The sequence below is a fragment of the Pseudorasbora parva genome, chromosome 20, assembly GCF_024679245.1.
Source record: "Pseudorasbora parva isolate DD20220531a chromosome 20, ASM2467924v1, whole genome shotgun sequence".
Classification (NCBI taxonomy): Eukaryota; Metazoa; Chordata; class Actinopteri; order Cypriniformes; family Gobionidae; genus Pseudorasbora; species Pseudorasbora parva.
The window spans coordinates 4,415,260-4,431,653 of record NC_090191.1 but is presented as its reverse complement, the minus strand read 5'-3'; the positions used below and the strand labels follow the sequence as shown (position 1 = coordinate 4,431,653).

The window sequence follows — 16,394 nt, the reverse complement described above, 5'->3', positions numbered from 1 at the left end:
GTCTCTCTCACTCTGTGTGTGTCGCCTTGTTTCTTGTTTTTTTCATAATTTAACCCTTTCATATCATAGGCTATAAGCAATATTTATCACTTAATTGTGAAAAATACGTTTAAAAAAATGTATTATATATTTTTGGCCTAATTTATTTTTAAGAGAATGGTAAGGATAATATAACATCAGCATTTGGACAGTATTCTGCACTCATTTTGAAATTGACATTTGACATCATCTGACATAAAATTAAAGAATAAAATGTAATTGATCTCAGAGATGTGACTGTTGTGGTTCCTGGTCATAACAGCACCAGTGGCTGCAGTTAATGAGGTGAATTCAAATGACTTTGACATAGTCCCTTTATTTATTTTTTCCCATATTAAATGCCTATTGGCCTGATGTGCACAGTTAAGCTGATGCCACCGGGGTGGCGGTGCCACCGGCTTGGGCCCGCCATCGCTGCTCGCAGCTTTAATTATAATTGTCTTTTACAGTGTTTGTGTTGGATCAACCCGATCACATGTAAATGCGTATAAATATACTCCTGAACAAAATCTTAAGACCAGGGGATTCATTGCAAGTTTTACACATTTCACACTTGTGGATCATAACCGGGTTGCAAGTGCTGCTTCAAAATGCCAAAAGAAGAAACAGGAGCAAGAGACAAAAAATAGAGAGTAGGCAATTTATTGAAAACTGCATTTAAACTCAAACAGGCCGTTCATCAGCTGATCATAAGTTTAAGACCATAGCCCAAAAATAAACGCACAACAGTACTAAAAGTGTCAAAAAATGACTCAGTAGTGAGTAACTCCTACGTTCTTGTTGATCACTTCAAAAACTTGTTTCGGCATGGATGATGCGACTGGTGGGAACGTTGCTCCATGTGGTGAAGATGGCTTCACAAAGGGCATCACAAAGGGCATCATCGTCTGGAACTGACGTCCATTTTTGTAAACTTCCCTTGCCATCCATCCCCAAATGTTCTTAATGGGATTTAGATCAGGGGAACACACAGGATGGTCCAAAAGAGCAACGTTATTCTCCTGGAAGAAGTCCCTCGTCAGGCGGATGTTGTGAATTGCAGCGTTGTCCTGTTGAAAGACCCAATAATTTCCGCACAGACGGGGGCCCTCGGTCAAGAGGGATGCCCGCTGCAACAGATCCACATAGCCAGCCGCCGTTTGACGCCCCTGCACAACCTGAAGCTCCATTTTCCCCTTGAAGGAAAAAGCACCCCAGATCATGATGGAGCCTCCTCCACTGGGCCACATAGAAAACATCTCAGGTGGGATCTCCTTGTCATGCCAGTAACGTTGGAAGTCATCAGGACCGTCCAGGTAAAAAATTTCTCGTCAGAGAATAAAACTTTCTTCCACTTTTCAATGTCCCATGTTCGGTGCTCCCTTGCAAATTCTAAACTGGCAAGTTTGTGTCGTGGGAGGAGACGTGGCCTTTGAAGACGTTTTTTGTTCTTGAAGCCCTTCTCTAGTAGATGACATCTTATGGTTATTGGGCTGCAGTCAGCATCAGTAAGGGCCTTAAAATGGGTTGAGGATCGACCTGTGTCTTCACGGACAACCCGTCGGATCCTGCGGCTCAGTGCAGGTGAAATCTTTTTGGGTCTACCACTTGACTTTTTTGTCCCATAACGCTCAGGATTTTTTAAGAAATGTAAAATGACTGTCTTACTGCGTCCAACCTCAGCAGTGATGTCGCGTTACGAAAGGCCTTGCTTGTGCAGCTCAACAATCCTGCCACGTTCAAAAGCCTTTTTGCCTTTGCCATCAGGAGATCTTGACAGTATGACTGCTTGAAGGACAATGACATGAAAGCCATATTTTTGTGCAGATTTGACCTTTTTATGGCTATGGTCTTAAACTTTTGATCAGCTGATGAATGACCTGTTTCAGTTTAAATGCAGTTTTCAATAAATTGCCTACTCTCTATTTTTTGTCTCTTGCTCCTGTTTCTTCTTTGGCATTTTTAATCAGCACTTACAACCCGGTTATGATCCACAACTGCGAAATGTGTAAAACTTGAACTAAAACAATGAATCCCCTGGACTTAAGATTTTGTTCTGGAGTCTAGTACGAGTGTGCAATGTCATGGAATGTATACGCCAAAACTCATTTTGGCGTGCATATGATACGCACTTTATGGCGTATATATGACACCCTCTTGGGTAGGTTTAGGGTAGTGGGGTGGGGGGTTCGTTTGTATAATACGCCATAAAGTGCGTATCATATGCATGCCAAAAACAGCGGGGCATAGACACGCCAATATGAGTTTTCGCGTATACATATATACTCGTACTATTTATACATTTGTCAAGAAGGTTTAAAACAGATTTTTTTGTTTTGTTTTTTACTTCACAGCAATTAACTTTATATTTAAAATGCACTCAAACTAACAAAACACTTAATTCATGTCTAACATCAGGCATCATTATACAATTTTTATTTGTGTGTAAAAATTCTTTACAAAACAAGATTGACATGCTCTGCTGCTTAGAATATATATTTACTGCGGTTTGTTACATGTTTCATGTTCACATTACAGTATAACATTGATTCCTAAATTTACCCTTGAATGAACTGAACTAATTCTGTGTCAACTAATTGCTTTGATATAATTTTCATTTCTGTTTTTGTGTTGTGTTAGGTTTTTGCACTAAACCCTCATGTCAATTGACCCTAATTGGATTGAATAAAATTCTGCAAAAATCACACTATGCAAAAAGAATAGAAGCAAGTACAGATAATTTACTTTTAATTCATTTCCAATTTTAATTTCTTGTAAAAAAAAATGTTTTAAAGACCTACACATGTGGGGAGTTTACAATTATAGATTAAAAACTATAAGATCTTAATCTTTTTTCTAAAGTAATCTTGACAAAAATATTATTTCACAGCTTTCAGATTCTAGTTTTCATATTTGGTGACTGATTTACAAAAGAAATGACAGACCAATGGATAAATAGCGATAGACTCTCCATTTGTGATGCCGTGTCAAACTACAATATGCGCCCTGATTCTATGGGTTTTAGAGATTGAATTAAAATCATATTTTAACATTACTTCTCAAACTACTTCTGAATAACATATCTACTCCATAAATATTATGAAAATGATGTAAATATATGGTTCAGATTACTCAAACCATATATGGAAATTGAAGAGTGCTTACATGGTCATCAGTGGAGGTGTGACACACAGTTTACTGGTAAAACAACTTTTTTTATTTTCACAAACGTAGAAATTAAAATGTTAAACGATGCAAGACAATTTCACTTCATGACTAGAGTTAAAGAGCTCTGACATACACCAAAGAAGTGTTTTGTATTTGGGGTCTGTACAGTTGCTTTTGAATAGCTGTCTATAGTTCAAATTGACCCAAGAACAACCAGATCTTATACACTTTCCATATGTACACTTCACAACACTTCAGCTTGTTGAAACATGCATTTTCAGGACGCTGAGGAAAAGTCACAACATTTCGAGAAAAATAACAGATACTGTAGTGTTTTAGACTAAAAAAATAAATTCTCACTCATGTTTTTACCATCTTTGGCTGACAAAATATTTTTTTATCTAATTTTTACAGTAACAAGACAAACTTTTAAACTAGTTTGGTAAAATGATTTCACCTTAGAAAGCCATCAGAAGGACAAATGTTTAAAATGAATTTCTTGTTTCAGGTGTGTGTGAATACAAATGTAAACTCATGGTGTGTCGTTTCACCTTTTGTCTTTAATGGCTGTTGCTGATTCTGCCTCATCATGACTTTAATTACTGTGATTGTTGATGCTAATCAATATCTGAGTTAAGTGTGAATGAAGGTGTGACTCTTCCTGATGTCTATGATGATAATCAGGGCTATAGTTGTGCTGATTGGATTAGAGCTGGTCCTATAACTGCTCACATCCTTTACATGCTTTGTTTGCTTTATCTTCACCTGTAAGGACGGCCTCCTGAAATCTCTATAAAAACACAATGTTTCTCTGCTTTAGTCACACTTGATGACTGCTGCACGACTGGTGAAGTGACTGAGATTCACATGATACATTATTATAAAGATGGTGTTTACCAAAGAGGAGAGGGAAGACCTGAAGATTGAAGAAACATTCAGAGTCAAGTATGAAGACGTGAAGATTGAAGAAACATTCAGAGTCAAGCATGAAGACGTGGAGATTGAAGAAACATTCAGAGTCAAGCATGAAGACGTGGAGATTGAAGAAACATTCAGAGTCAAGCATGAAGACGTGAAGATTGAAGAAACATTCAGAGTCAAGCATGAAGACGTGGAGATTGAAGAAACATTCAGAGTCAAGCATGAAGACGTGAAGATTGAAGAAACATTCAGAGTCAAGCATGAAGACGTGGAGATTGAAGAAGCATTCAGAGTCAAGCATGAAGACGTGAAGATTGAAGAAACATTCAGAGTCAAGCATGAAGACGTGAAGATTAAAGAAACATTCAGAGTCAAGCATGAAGACGTGAAGATTGAAGAAACATTCAGAGTCAAGCATGAAGACGTGAAGATTGAAGAAACATTCAGAGTCAAGCATGAAGAAACTGAGGAGCAAACAGGTTGGTTTCATTCTCAAAGCTGAACTCGGTCATTTGATCCTTATTAAAATGTCCATCTCTTCAGAAATGAAGGATATTTTGAAGAATGTCGATACGAGTGTCAAGTGGTTTTATTTGGTATGGAGCGGGTCAGACATCACATGTCCAGACAAAAACTGTGCTGGCTTCAACCTGAGAAGAACCGACTTTCAAGTTGGACATTCATTTTTTATAGAGTTCTTAGCATGTTCTTAGCCTGATTTAACACTTAGCTAATCACTATTAGGATGTAACTATTTACTGCTAGCATGTTGCAAGTGCTGTTTGTTAGCATGATATGAAAGACCCAACCCCATATCTCTATGATGTTCTGATGTACAGTGCAAGGTTATTATAGTTTTGCTTTTTTGAATTAGTTTTTATTTTATTATCGTTTTCAATTTTGCTACAAATTTCAGTTTAGTTTTAGTTAGTTTTACAAATGGTTTTGCTAGTTTTAGTTTAGTTTTTATTTTGCAAATACATTTCTATTTAGTTTTTATTTATTTAGTTTTAGTTTTAGTAATTATAGTTTAGCAGAGTTACCATAATGAAGTGTAGAGACCAAATCAAGGTTTTTAATTTCAGCAAAGTTTAATGTTTGCACAGATTAGAGTTTAATCTTACTAAACATCCTTAAGTGAAATAACTTGATAAACGAGCATTATTGTTAAACCCAGGAAGGTCTTACAAAACATGCATAAAGTCGGGTCTTCACCTTTGAGCAAAAAAGCTTGAGTCAAACTATGACCTATACAAACAACGATCTGGAGATTAAAAATGAAATAAATTATATTTTGATATTAAAAAATTATATTTGATATTTTTGACATAGGCTAATACTCAGAGGATCTATCTTAAAGAACAAAATAAATGCAATGTAAAATATAAAAGTAAAAATTATAAATTCCAGACAAACTCATTCATAACAAAGATGAAATATTGTTAAACAATTAAAAGCTTATTTTAATTTCTTCAGTAGTACAATGTAGGCTAGCAGTGTAAGACCACAGCTAAAGTCATCTGAATACAGCCAACACGTGTGTGTGTGTGTGTGTGTGTGTGTGTGTGTGTTTGTTGTGATATAATTGTAAAGGGGACCAATGTCCTCACTTATCTAGTAAAATAATATGATAACTGACTAGTGAGGACATTTGACTGGTCCTCACTAGTTAAAAAGGCTTATAAATCGGCCAAAACATGTTTTTATTTAAATCTATTGTTTTGCACGTCCTTGGGATGGATTTAGGGATAGGGATAGGGATTGGGTTAGGGGATATAAAATATAATTAACCTGATATAAAATCATTGGAAGTCCATGTCCTCACTTATATAGGCCTAGTGAAACAAACGTGTGTGTGTCCTGGTATTCCCTACTTTGTGGGGAAATGTCTCCACACAGACAATAATATTATTAGTAGTAAATGATTATGATAACACCTTTGAGCCTGTCAATATTATGCAAACATGAAATCACAAACGCACAGTAGGCTAGTAACGTTACTTGCTACTATAGTTGCTGACTTCTGCGCCTGCGTCTCTCGTCGCGTAAGAAACGGGATTCTAAAACAGTGAGCTTAAGTTAAAAGAAGTTCAACGTGCATCTCATTACCTCGTGTTATTTCCCATTTCACTGCCACGGACGCATTGATTCTTTGTGAACTGCCGTTTAGGACTGGCGATGTATTGCCTGTCTGCACGCGTCCGTCACAGGACAGCGGTGAATCTCCTCAGAGATCACTTCACGCGCAGTTGCGCAATATACAGACACTCGCTCAACCGCCACAGTCAGATTCTCCACCACATTAAAGAGAGCTTATTAATAACGAAAACGAATATTTATTTTTGCTAATTATTATTTTATTTCAGTTAGTTTTTTAGTAAGAGAAGTTAGTTTCGTTTACTTTTAGTTTTTTATTTATTCAGATTTTTTAATTTTATTTCAGTTTACGAAAATGTTTTTTGACCAATAGTTTTAGTCTTAGTTTCAGTTTTCGTTTACGAAAATAACCTTGGTACAGTGGGTACGGAAAGTATTCATTTTTCACTTTTCATTTTTAAAATCATTTAAGTTCTTTTTTTCCCCTCATTAATGTACACACAGCACCCCATATTGACAGAAAAATACAGAATTGTTGACATTTTTGCAGATTTATTAAAAAAAAAGAAAAACTGAAATATCACATGGTCCGTATTCAGACCCTTTGCTCAGCATTGTCTAATAAAGCACCATTTTGATCTATTATAGCCATAATATAGTATAGCCATCTAATATAGATTCTTTTTGGGAAAGATGCTACAAGGTTTTCAAATCTGGATTTGGGGATCCTCCGCCATTCCTCCTTGCAGAGCGTCTCCAGTTCTGTCAGGTTAGATGGTAAACGTTGGTGGACAGCCATTTTCAGGTCTCTCCAGAGATGCTCAATTGGGTTTAAGTCAGGGCTCTGGCTGGGCCATTCAAGAACAGTCACAGAGTTGTTGTGAATCCATTCCTTCATTATTTTAGCTGTGTGGGTTAGGTTCATTGTCTTGTTGGAAGGTGGATCTTCGGCCCAGTCGGAGGTCTGGAGCACTCTGGAGAAGGTTTTTCGTCCAGAATATCCCTGTACTTGGCCGCATTCATCTTTACCTCGATTGCAACCAGTCGTCCTGTCCCTGCAACTGAAAAACACTCCCACAGCATGATGCTGCTGCCACCATGCTTCACTGTTGGGACTGTATTGGACAGGTGATGAGCAGTGCCTGATTTTCTCCACACATACCGCTTAGAATTAAGGCCAAAAAGTTCAATCTTGGTCTCATCAGACCAGAGAATCTTATTTCTCACCATCTTGGAGTCCTTCAGGTGTTTTTTTTTTAGCAAACTCCATGCAGGCTTTCATGTGTCTTGCACTGAGGAAAGGCTTCCGTCGGGCCACTCTGCCATAAAGCCTCGACTGGTGGAGGGCTGCAGTGATGGTTGACTTTCTACAACTTTCTCCCATCTCTGGAGCTCAGCCACAGTAATCTTTGGGTTCATCTTTACCTCTCTCAACAAGGCTCTTCTCCCCCATGGTCAGTTTGGCCAGACGGCCAGCTCTAAGAAGGGTTCTGGTCATCCCAAACGTCTTCCGTTTAAGGATTATGGAGGCCACTGTGCTCTTAGGAACCTTAAGTGCAGCAGATTTTTTTTTTGTAATCTTGGCCAGATCTGTGCCTTGCCACAATTCTGTCTCTGAGGTCTTCAGGCCGTTCCTTTGGTCTCATGATTCTCACTTGCATATATGTGCAACAAATGACTATACTATTATATGTCTAAATATATGTTAAAATATTTGCTTCTTTATATCAATGAAATATTGTTCCACATTACTTGGGGCTTCCATAATTATTTCTTTGTCTTTTTTGAGTTTTAATATAGTTACTTATTTGAATGTACCGAAAGAAATCACTTGATGATAACATAAATGTTTTTTTTAAAGCTCAGAGAATGAATGCAATGTACTTCCCTTAAATAACTGTTCAATTATGAATAAAACCCATCTCAGTATCATCCTACCTGAAGGGTAAAAACTGAAGGTTTATCTGCTATAGACATGACTTAAGATAAGGTGGCAACTGTTGTCCAACTTAACCCAGATATTTTTATTTTCATCTTTTTTTCACATTGGGGTTTCATTAAGGCTAATGTTGACAATGGGGCATTTGGTACAGATCTGTCAGGGTTCTGTCACTTCGGTCTAGTTTATCTTGGTTTTGTGACCGAGTCCTGGCACTCCTGTATTTGTCTTGTCTTTGTGTGAGCACATGGCTTGTAATTTGTCTCTGCTGGCCATGTGCTTGTGTTTGTCATGTTTGTGTGAGCACATGGCTTATCTCATGTTTCCTTGTGCCATGTGCTCTCCTGTCCATTGTTTAACCTCACCCATCTTGTTTTTCCTGATTATTGGTTCATTTGTCCCACCCTCAGAGCTAGTCTTAGGCCATACTGTGAGAGGACGACTGAAAGTTATAAAAGAGAGAAGGACCCTAAGAAAACAAATGTGTTTGATTATGTCAGTCAATTCCAAAATCAGCTTCAGAAAATGTATATACTAACTCGTGAGACATTGACTAAATCTTAGGGGGAAGAAGAAAATGTGGGTCCTCCACACTCTGTCCCACATGGGCATATAAACTAGTGGCATGTTGGTTTTGATACTTTGTCTAAATGTTTTATTGTCTGTTGCTTTGTGTCATTAAACTTTTGTTAATGCGCATTTGTCTCTTTTTGCCTTAGAGCTGACGGTGCTGAAAGAGGAGAGTGAAGAACTGAATGAAATGGAAGAGAAAGATCAATTTAAGAATAATTATTTCATAACAAGGGAAAAACCTTTTAGTTGCCCACAGGCTAAAAGTACTTTGTCACAAAAAAAGGCTCCAAATAAGGGAACTACAAGTAATTACACCTGCCAACAGTGTGGAAAGAGTTTAAGAAGTAAAGCAGGCCTTAACTTACACATGAGCGTTCACACTGGAGAGAAGCCTTACATCTGCCAACAGTGTGGAAAATGTTACAAACATAAAGTAAACCTTAACCGACACATAAGCGTTCACTCTGGAGAGAAACCCCACACATGCCCTCAATGTGGAAAGAGTTTTAGTACAAAACAAAACTTTGAAGACCACATGAGGATTCACTCTGGAGAGAAGCCTTACACCTGCCAACAGTGTGGAAAATGTTTCAAACGAAAAGTAAACCTTAACAAGCACATGAAAGTTCACACTGGAGAGAAACCTTACACCTGCCCTCAGTGTGGAAAGAGTTTCAGTAAAAAACAAAACTTTGAAGACCACATAAGAATTCACACGGGAGAGAAGCCGTTCACCTGCCAACAGTGTGGAAAAAGTTTCAAGCAAAAAGGACAACTTAAAAGGCACATGAGAATTCACACTGGAGAGAAGCCTTACATCTGCCAACAGTGTGGAAAATGTTTCAAAATAAAAGGAAACCTTAACCTACACATGACAACTCACACTAGAGAGAAACCTTTCACCTGCCAACAATGTGGAGACTGTTTCAAACGAAAAGGACACCTTAAAAGGCACATGAGAATTCACACTAGATAGAAGCCGTTTACACGTGCTCACTGTGGGAAAGGTTTTAGGAATGACATAGCCCTTAAGTACAACATGATCATTCATGTATGAGAAACTGTTTTTATATGTTGTCTGCGTGGAAAGAATTTCACAGAAAGGAATCGCATCGTGTTTGAGAGACTGAATAATGTGTTGATTATTTTTATGGTATTAAATCAACTTAGAGGTCTAAATTCCCAAATAATGTCCAGTGACTTGAGCAGAGTAAAGAAGCCAGAGACAGAATAAAAACCCAATGTATTAATGAATGCTGAATGAAGAATGAACTAGTCACTATTGTACATGTCAAAAGAAGTATACATCTGTATCAACTATAATACATAACCAGACTGGAAACGAGAATGATTGCTAAATGAACATGATAAGCGTTTGCCTTTTTGTGTTTTGCTTGAAGATTTTAAACCCATATTTTTAACCATCTGAGGAGCTTTAAAGCGCTCTCTCCAGTCCTAGTATAGTGTTATCATTTCAGCCAGAGAGAGAGCTCTTGAATGAAAAACAGGACTTTGTCACTTTGTCCTGTCTTGTGTGCACATGTGGCTTTTGTTATTTTGAGGATGTGCTCCTGTCCAACATGACATCATGACTTCGCGTAAACATACACACCACTTTCTAAAGCTAAGTGCCGTGTTATCTGTACACATTTTGAGCGATCCGCATGTGTGTCTACGGCGTGTGATTCCGCCAACCTGAACTCACAGAATTAATATTTATAGCCTAATTTTATATTTTGGAGCAACTAACTCAACTCCTACCCTAAACCAACCCACTCTCAACAATATAAAACACGTAACAGGCAAATAAATGTACAGTCACATGTATTTATTGCAAAAACGGACCAAAAAACAGTATAAAAGTATTAACTCGTGTTGCATTCCAAGTCTTCTGAAGTCATACGATATCTTCATATGAAGAACAGAGTTGATCTTTAATGTTTTAGTCGTTGAAATGATGATCGCACCCCTTTGCAAACAGAACACACACGCACTCGTTCATATTTCTGATTCAAATGATACACGAGACGGGACTCTTTAGAATGACGCGATTGGTCACGAGACACACGAGAGCCAATGGCATTTTACAATCAAAGCTGATGTAATGACGTAATTGGTCACGAGACATACGAGAGCCAAAGCCGTCAAACCTGACCTGACATTTCTCCCGGGCGGTAATATTTGAAATGTATTATTAATCTTTGGCGGATGGACTCAACGTTCTGATCGCTTTTGGGGATTTTCTTCACACAAATCAATCATTTGGCCTCGAAACACTTGGAGTATTTGTACTTTCTGAATAAATTGTGCCTGCAGTCGTATCTGCCTGTTATCCTGTTTTTTATAATACACAAATGGGTAGCATTAGAGAAGAGTTTGAGTTACGCGTTAATGTCGTTCAAATGTGTCTGAATGTGTGTGTGTGTGTGTGTGTGTAGCTCAGGACTTAGATTTCACCATGGTCCCAATAAGTAGGCATGATTTAGACATCAATGTGTGTATGTGTGTGTGTGTGTAGCTCAGGACTTAGATTTCACCATGGTCCCAATATGTAGGCATGATTTAGACATCAGTGTGTATGTGTGTGTGTGTGTGTATAGCTCAGGACTTAGTTTTCACCATGGTCCCAATATGTAGGCATGATTTAGACATCAGTGTGTGTGTATGTGTGTGTGTGTAGCTCAGGACTTAGTTTTCACCATGGTCCCAATATGTAGGCATGATTTAGACATCAGTGTGTGTATGTGTGTGTGTGTAGCTCAGGACTTAGTTTTCACCATGGTCCCAATATGTAGGCATGATTTAGACATCAGTGTGTGTATGTGTGTGTGTGTAGCTCAGGACTTAGTTTTCACCATGGTCCCAATATGTAGGCATGATTTAGACATCAGTGTGTGTATGTGTGTGTGTGTAGCTCAGGACTTAGTTTTCACCATGGTCCCAATATGTAGGCATGATTTAGACATCAGTGTGTGTATGTGTGTGTGTGTAGCTCAGGACTTAGTTTTCACCATGGTCCCAATATGTAGGCATGATTTAGACATCAGTGTGTGTATGTGTGTGTGTGTGTATGTGTGTGTGTAGCTCAGGACTTAGTTTTCACCATTGACCCAATATGTAGGCATGATTTAGACATCAGTGTGTGTGTATGTGTGTGTGTGTAGCTCAGGACTTAGTTTTCACCATGGTCCCAATATGTAGGCATGATTTAGACATCAGTGTGTGTGTATGTGTGTGTGTGTGTGTGTGTGTAGCTCAGGACTTAGTTTTCACCATGGTCCCAATATGTAGGCATGATTTAGACATCAGTGTGTGTATGTGTGTGTGTAGCTCAGGGCTTAGTTTTCACCATGGTCCCAATATGTAGGCATGATTTAGACATCAGTGTGTGTATGTGTGTGTGTAGCTCAGGACTTAGTTTTCACCATGGTCCCAATATGTAGGCATGATTTAGACATCAGTGTGTATGTGTGTGTGTGTGTGTGTAGCTCAGGACTTAGTTTTCACCATGGTCCCAATATGTAGGCATGATTTAGACATCAGTGTGTGTATGTGTGTGTGTGTAGCTCAGGACTTAGTTTTCACCATGGTCCCAATATGTAGGCATGATTTAGACATCAGTGTGTGTATGTGTGTGTGTGTGTGTATGTGTGTGTGTAGCTCAGGACTTAGTTTTCACCATTGACCCAATATGTAGGCATGATTTAGACATCAGTGTGTGTGTATGTGTGTGTAGAGCTCAGGGTATTGTGTGTGTGTGTGTGTGTGTGTGTGTGTGTGTGTGTGTGTGTGTCCTGAAATGTGATGAAATTAATATTTATCCTCATATGTAGGTTAAATAACAGGTTGTGCAAAAATATGCTGTAAATTAAAATCTTGTTTGTTTGTTTGTTTATTTGAATAGGGACAGATACAAAGTCGACAAAGATTATTACATAAAGAATAATCCGTTGCGTGTATCACAGTGTTTTTAGCCAGGGCTAATTCGCAACACCTGTCCCTAGAAAGGCTTTTAACAGATTAAAACAATGAAGAAATAACCAAAAAAAAAAAAACAAACAAAAAAAAAAACATAAATAAATAAATAAATAAAAAATGTCCAGAAACCAGTTAGCTCCAAGAAAGATAAATGTATCAGATAAGCACATGTCTTTAAACTTACACAGGTCACATTTCATATACTCCCCTCATATGGTATGATTACACTTCTGCTGCTGTAATAACCAAGTTTTTGTAACTTTTTTAAAGGCGGACAGTTTAGTTAAAATTTTTATATGTGTTGGAAGCCGATTCCACAGATTAGCTCCTATCACAGAAAAAACATTTTGGGCAAAAGACGTTTTACAAAAGGGAACTTTACAGTCGCCACATGTAGCAGCTCTTGTTGATCGAGAAAATTCTAATCTGTTGACAAAATTACACAATGGTTTAGGTGCTAGTCCAGTCAAACATTTAAAAAACAACGTTATGCGTCTAAGATTGACAAAATTAACAAAATTTAAGAGTTTATGTTTACTTAAAATGTAACAATGGTGAAATCGAATAGGCTTGTTATCTAAAATTTTTAGGGCACGATTATAAAGCCTCTCAATAGGCTTTAGAGTAGTTTGGCTAGTCAGGGACCAAACAGTGGTACAGTATGACAGGTGAGACAGGATCATAGCGTTCAGAAACACATGAGCACATTCAAATGTCAAATGGCTCCTGATCATTCTGAAACAGTTCATGCTTGTTTTCATTTTTCTTGAAATCTTCTTAATATGACTTTTAAAATTTAGCTGAGAATCTAAAATTACTCCTAAATATTTTTCTTGTTCTACCTGATTAATAAGTTCACCATTTATTTTTATGTTAAGATCATTTGTTATCCGTGTTCTTTTTATAGACAAACACATAGATTTCGTTTTCCTCAGATTAAGTGTTAAACATGATTTTTTAAGCCAATTAGATACTTTCTCAAGACTTTTAGTCAGTGTATTGCCAATAACAACAGGGCTTTTACCGGACACATAAACCACTGTGTCGTCGGCATACATCTGAAGGCCAACTTCAGGACACACTTCTGGCAGCTCGTTCACATACAGGCTGAAGAGGATAGGCCCCAGTATGGTTCCCTGAGGGATTCCGGTCTTAATTTTACAAGGGGCAGATTTTATATGATCAATCACCACACATTGTTCGCGACCCTGTAAATATGACGCAAACCATAATAATGTCTGGCGTGACATATTATACGAGGACAGTCTTGAGATAAGATGGCTGTGGTTTACGGTGTCGAAAGCCCTCTTTAAGTCCAGGAATACTACACCCACGATGTTTCCTCGATCAAGCGGCTGCACAACATTTTCCAATAATGCGCAGATGGCTGATTCAGTGGAATGGTTCTGTCTGAAACCATACTGTTGAGGGTGGATATACTGATGTGTTTCTAAATATTGGGTTAGCTGTTCTGAAACTATTTTTTCTATTATTTTTGACATTACCGGAACCAGACTTATAGGTCTATAGTTACTAACATCTGTGGTATCCCCGGACTTCAGGATGGGTTTAACCAGTGCTTTTTTCCAAGCATCTGGAAATACTCCAGTTCTAATAGAGACATTTATAATGTGGGTCAAAGGTAAAATTACAGTTTGAGAATATTTTTTAAGAAAAGTTGCATCTATGTTGTAATTGTCTTTGGATAAATTAATATTCAGGTCTGAAATAGCTTTCAGTACCACTGCCTGATCCACTTCTCTAATTTTAAAGGTATTCTCATTTGCTGATGACAATGTGTTTAAATTAAGCTCTTCATCTAAAAAATTAGAAGCAAGATCTTGTACTGATTCAATAAAAAAATTATTAAAAGCATTTGCAATTTGGACAGGTTCTGCTATGTTTTTTCCTTCACAATTTAGTTCAGTCAAATGATTTGTATTTACATTAGGTTTAATTAGACTGTTAATTTGTTTCCACATTGCTTTACAATTTCCTTTAGCTTCAGTTAAAATATTCATATAATAATTTGCTTTTAAGTTACGCAATTCTTTTACTACTTGATTTCGCAAGCCTTTAAATAACATCAGATCTGTGTCATATCTGGTTTTAAGATAGGTTTTTAAAGAAAAATCTCTTTTTTTAATCAACTGTCGAACTGTATCACTAACCCATGGAAGCTGTACTTTTCTCTGTGGCCTTTTACATTGTTTTAAGAACTTATTCAAAGTATTACTCAATGTAGAAGTAAATATATCACAACACTCGTTTACTTGACTATGTTTGGAGACTTCATCCCAATTAATGTTTGCTAACTCTTTCTCAAATTTAATAAGATCCTTGCGAGGGATTATTAACTTGGTGGCTTTCCGGTCATATTTATATTCATTTAAACGTTTTTTTGAGAGTTTTCTAGAAATTAATATCATGTTATGGTCTGATAGGCCACACACCAAATTATATGTTTTTAATACTCTTTCCGGCTTATTTGAGAAAGCTAAATCTATTGCTGTCTGCAATGTTTTTGTCAAGCGAGTGGGTCCATTTATAAATTGATGAAAGTCATATTTTGATGTTAGTTCTTTAAGTCGTTTTCTAGTCGATTTATTTAACCAATTCACATTAATATCTCCATAAATAAGCATCTCACTCTTTGGTTTAAAAGTTTTAAGAATTTTTTCCAAATTTTGATAAAAGGTTTCTAGGCAACTAGATGGTGGATTATACACCACAAGAATGTTAAACATCATGCGTGAAGATAAAACTACGTTAACACATAGACTTTCAGTTGATATAGATTCATCTAATTGTACTTCCTTGGTATTAAAGGAGTCTCTAATGTAAACCAGTACTCCTCCTCCTCTACCAGTTACCCTGTCCTTTCTATAGCACTTATATCCAGGCACATCTATCATTGAAGTAGGAATTGTATCATGCAACCATGTTTCACCTAGACACAAATAATCAAGATTGGAACCAATTAGCAAAATTCTGATTTCTTCACATTTTGGATACAGGCTTCTAATGTTTAAATGCCCTCCCAAAATACCCTTAGGTTTTACTGTATTATCCCAGATTATTTTCGCATGATTTACTGTCTGGAAGAATAAATATTGTCTCTGCTTTATTATTGCTTGTGACTGCAAAGTTTTTATACTGTCATTAGTGTCCCTGTTTGTTCGCTTATACTTGACTTTATGAGTTGTGTTAATGTTACTCTTAATATAGTCAATCTTACGGTTAGGAGCGCCTCTGGATCCTTGCTCACATAGTGATTTTAAATCCGTCTCCACTATGGCCTTCTTTGCCTCATCCACAATAGAATCCACAAAAAGAGGGGCCTGGTCGCTCCAGTAGTCCGCCAAGACCTCCGCGGGCGCAACCCCCGCCGCAGCCCGGTCGATGCCGTCACACGGAGCCACCACCTCCGCACCATCCAGTACCCGAACACTCGTCCGCACAGAGCACCCACAGCCGGCTCCAGCCGGAAAACCGCCATCCACCTCCGGGTCTGCTGGCCGCCGCAGATGACCGCCATTCACCTCCGGGTCTGCTGGCCGCCGCAGATGACCGCCATTCACCTCCGGGTGTGCTGGCCGCCGCAGATGACACTCTAGCTCTGCCACGGAGGCTTCTGCCCGCTCGCCAATCCAGCCTGCCACTCCCCGCCCTGCATCCGCCCCGGGACCCAGCCCCACGT

At 38.0% G+C, this 16,394-nt stretch overlaps 1 protein-coding gene across 1 annotated transcript; it reads left to right on the top strand.

Annotated features, from left to right (window-relative positions):
- Positions 1-4,072: 4,072 nt before the first annotated feature.
- LOC137049982 (zinc finger protein OZF-like) lies at positions 4,073-10,194 on the top strand. Its single transcript, XM_067428731.1, has 2 exons — positions 4,073-4,586; positions 8,863-10,194. Exons 1-2 carry the CDS (start codon positions 4,073-4,075, stop codon positions 9,690-9,692), a joined length of 1,344 nt encoding a protein of 447 aa, XP_067284832.1. The 3' UTR covers positions 9,693-10,194.
- The last annotated feature ends 6,200 nt before the right edge of the window (positions 10,195-16,394 follow it).

Coding starts and splice junctions, on each gene's coding strand:
- LOC137049982 (XM_067428731.1), top strand. CDS start 4,073: ATGGTGTTTACCAAAGAGGAGAGGGAAGACCTGAAGATTGAAGAAACA. Junction 4,587..8,862: donor AGAAACTGAGGAGCAAACAG/GTTGGTTTCATT, acceptor TTTTTGCCTTAG/AGCTGACGGTGCTGAAAGAG.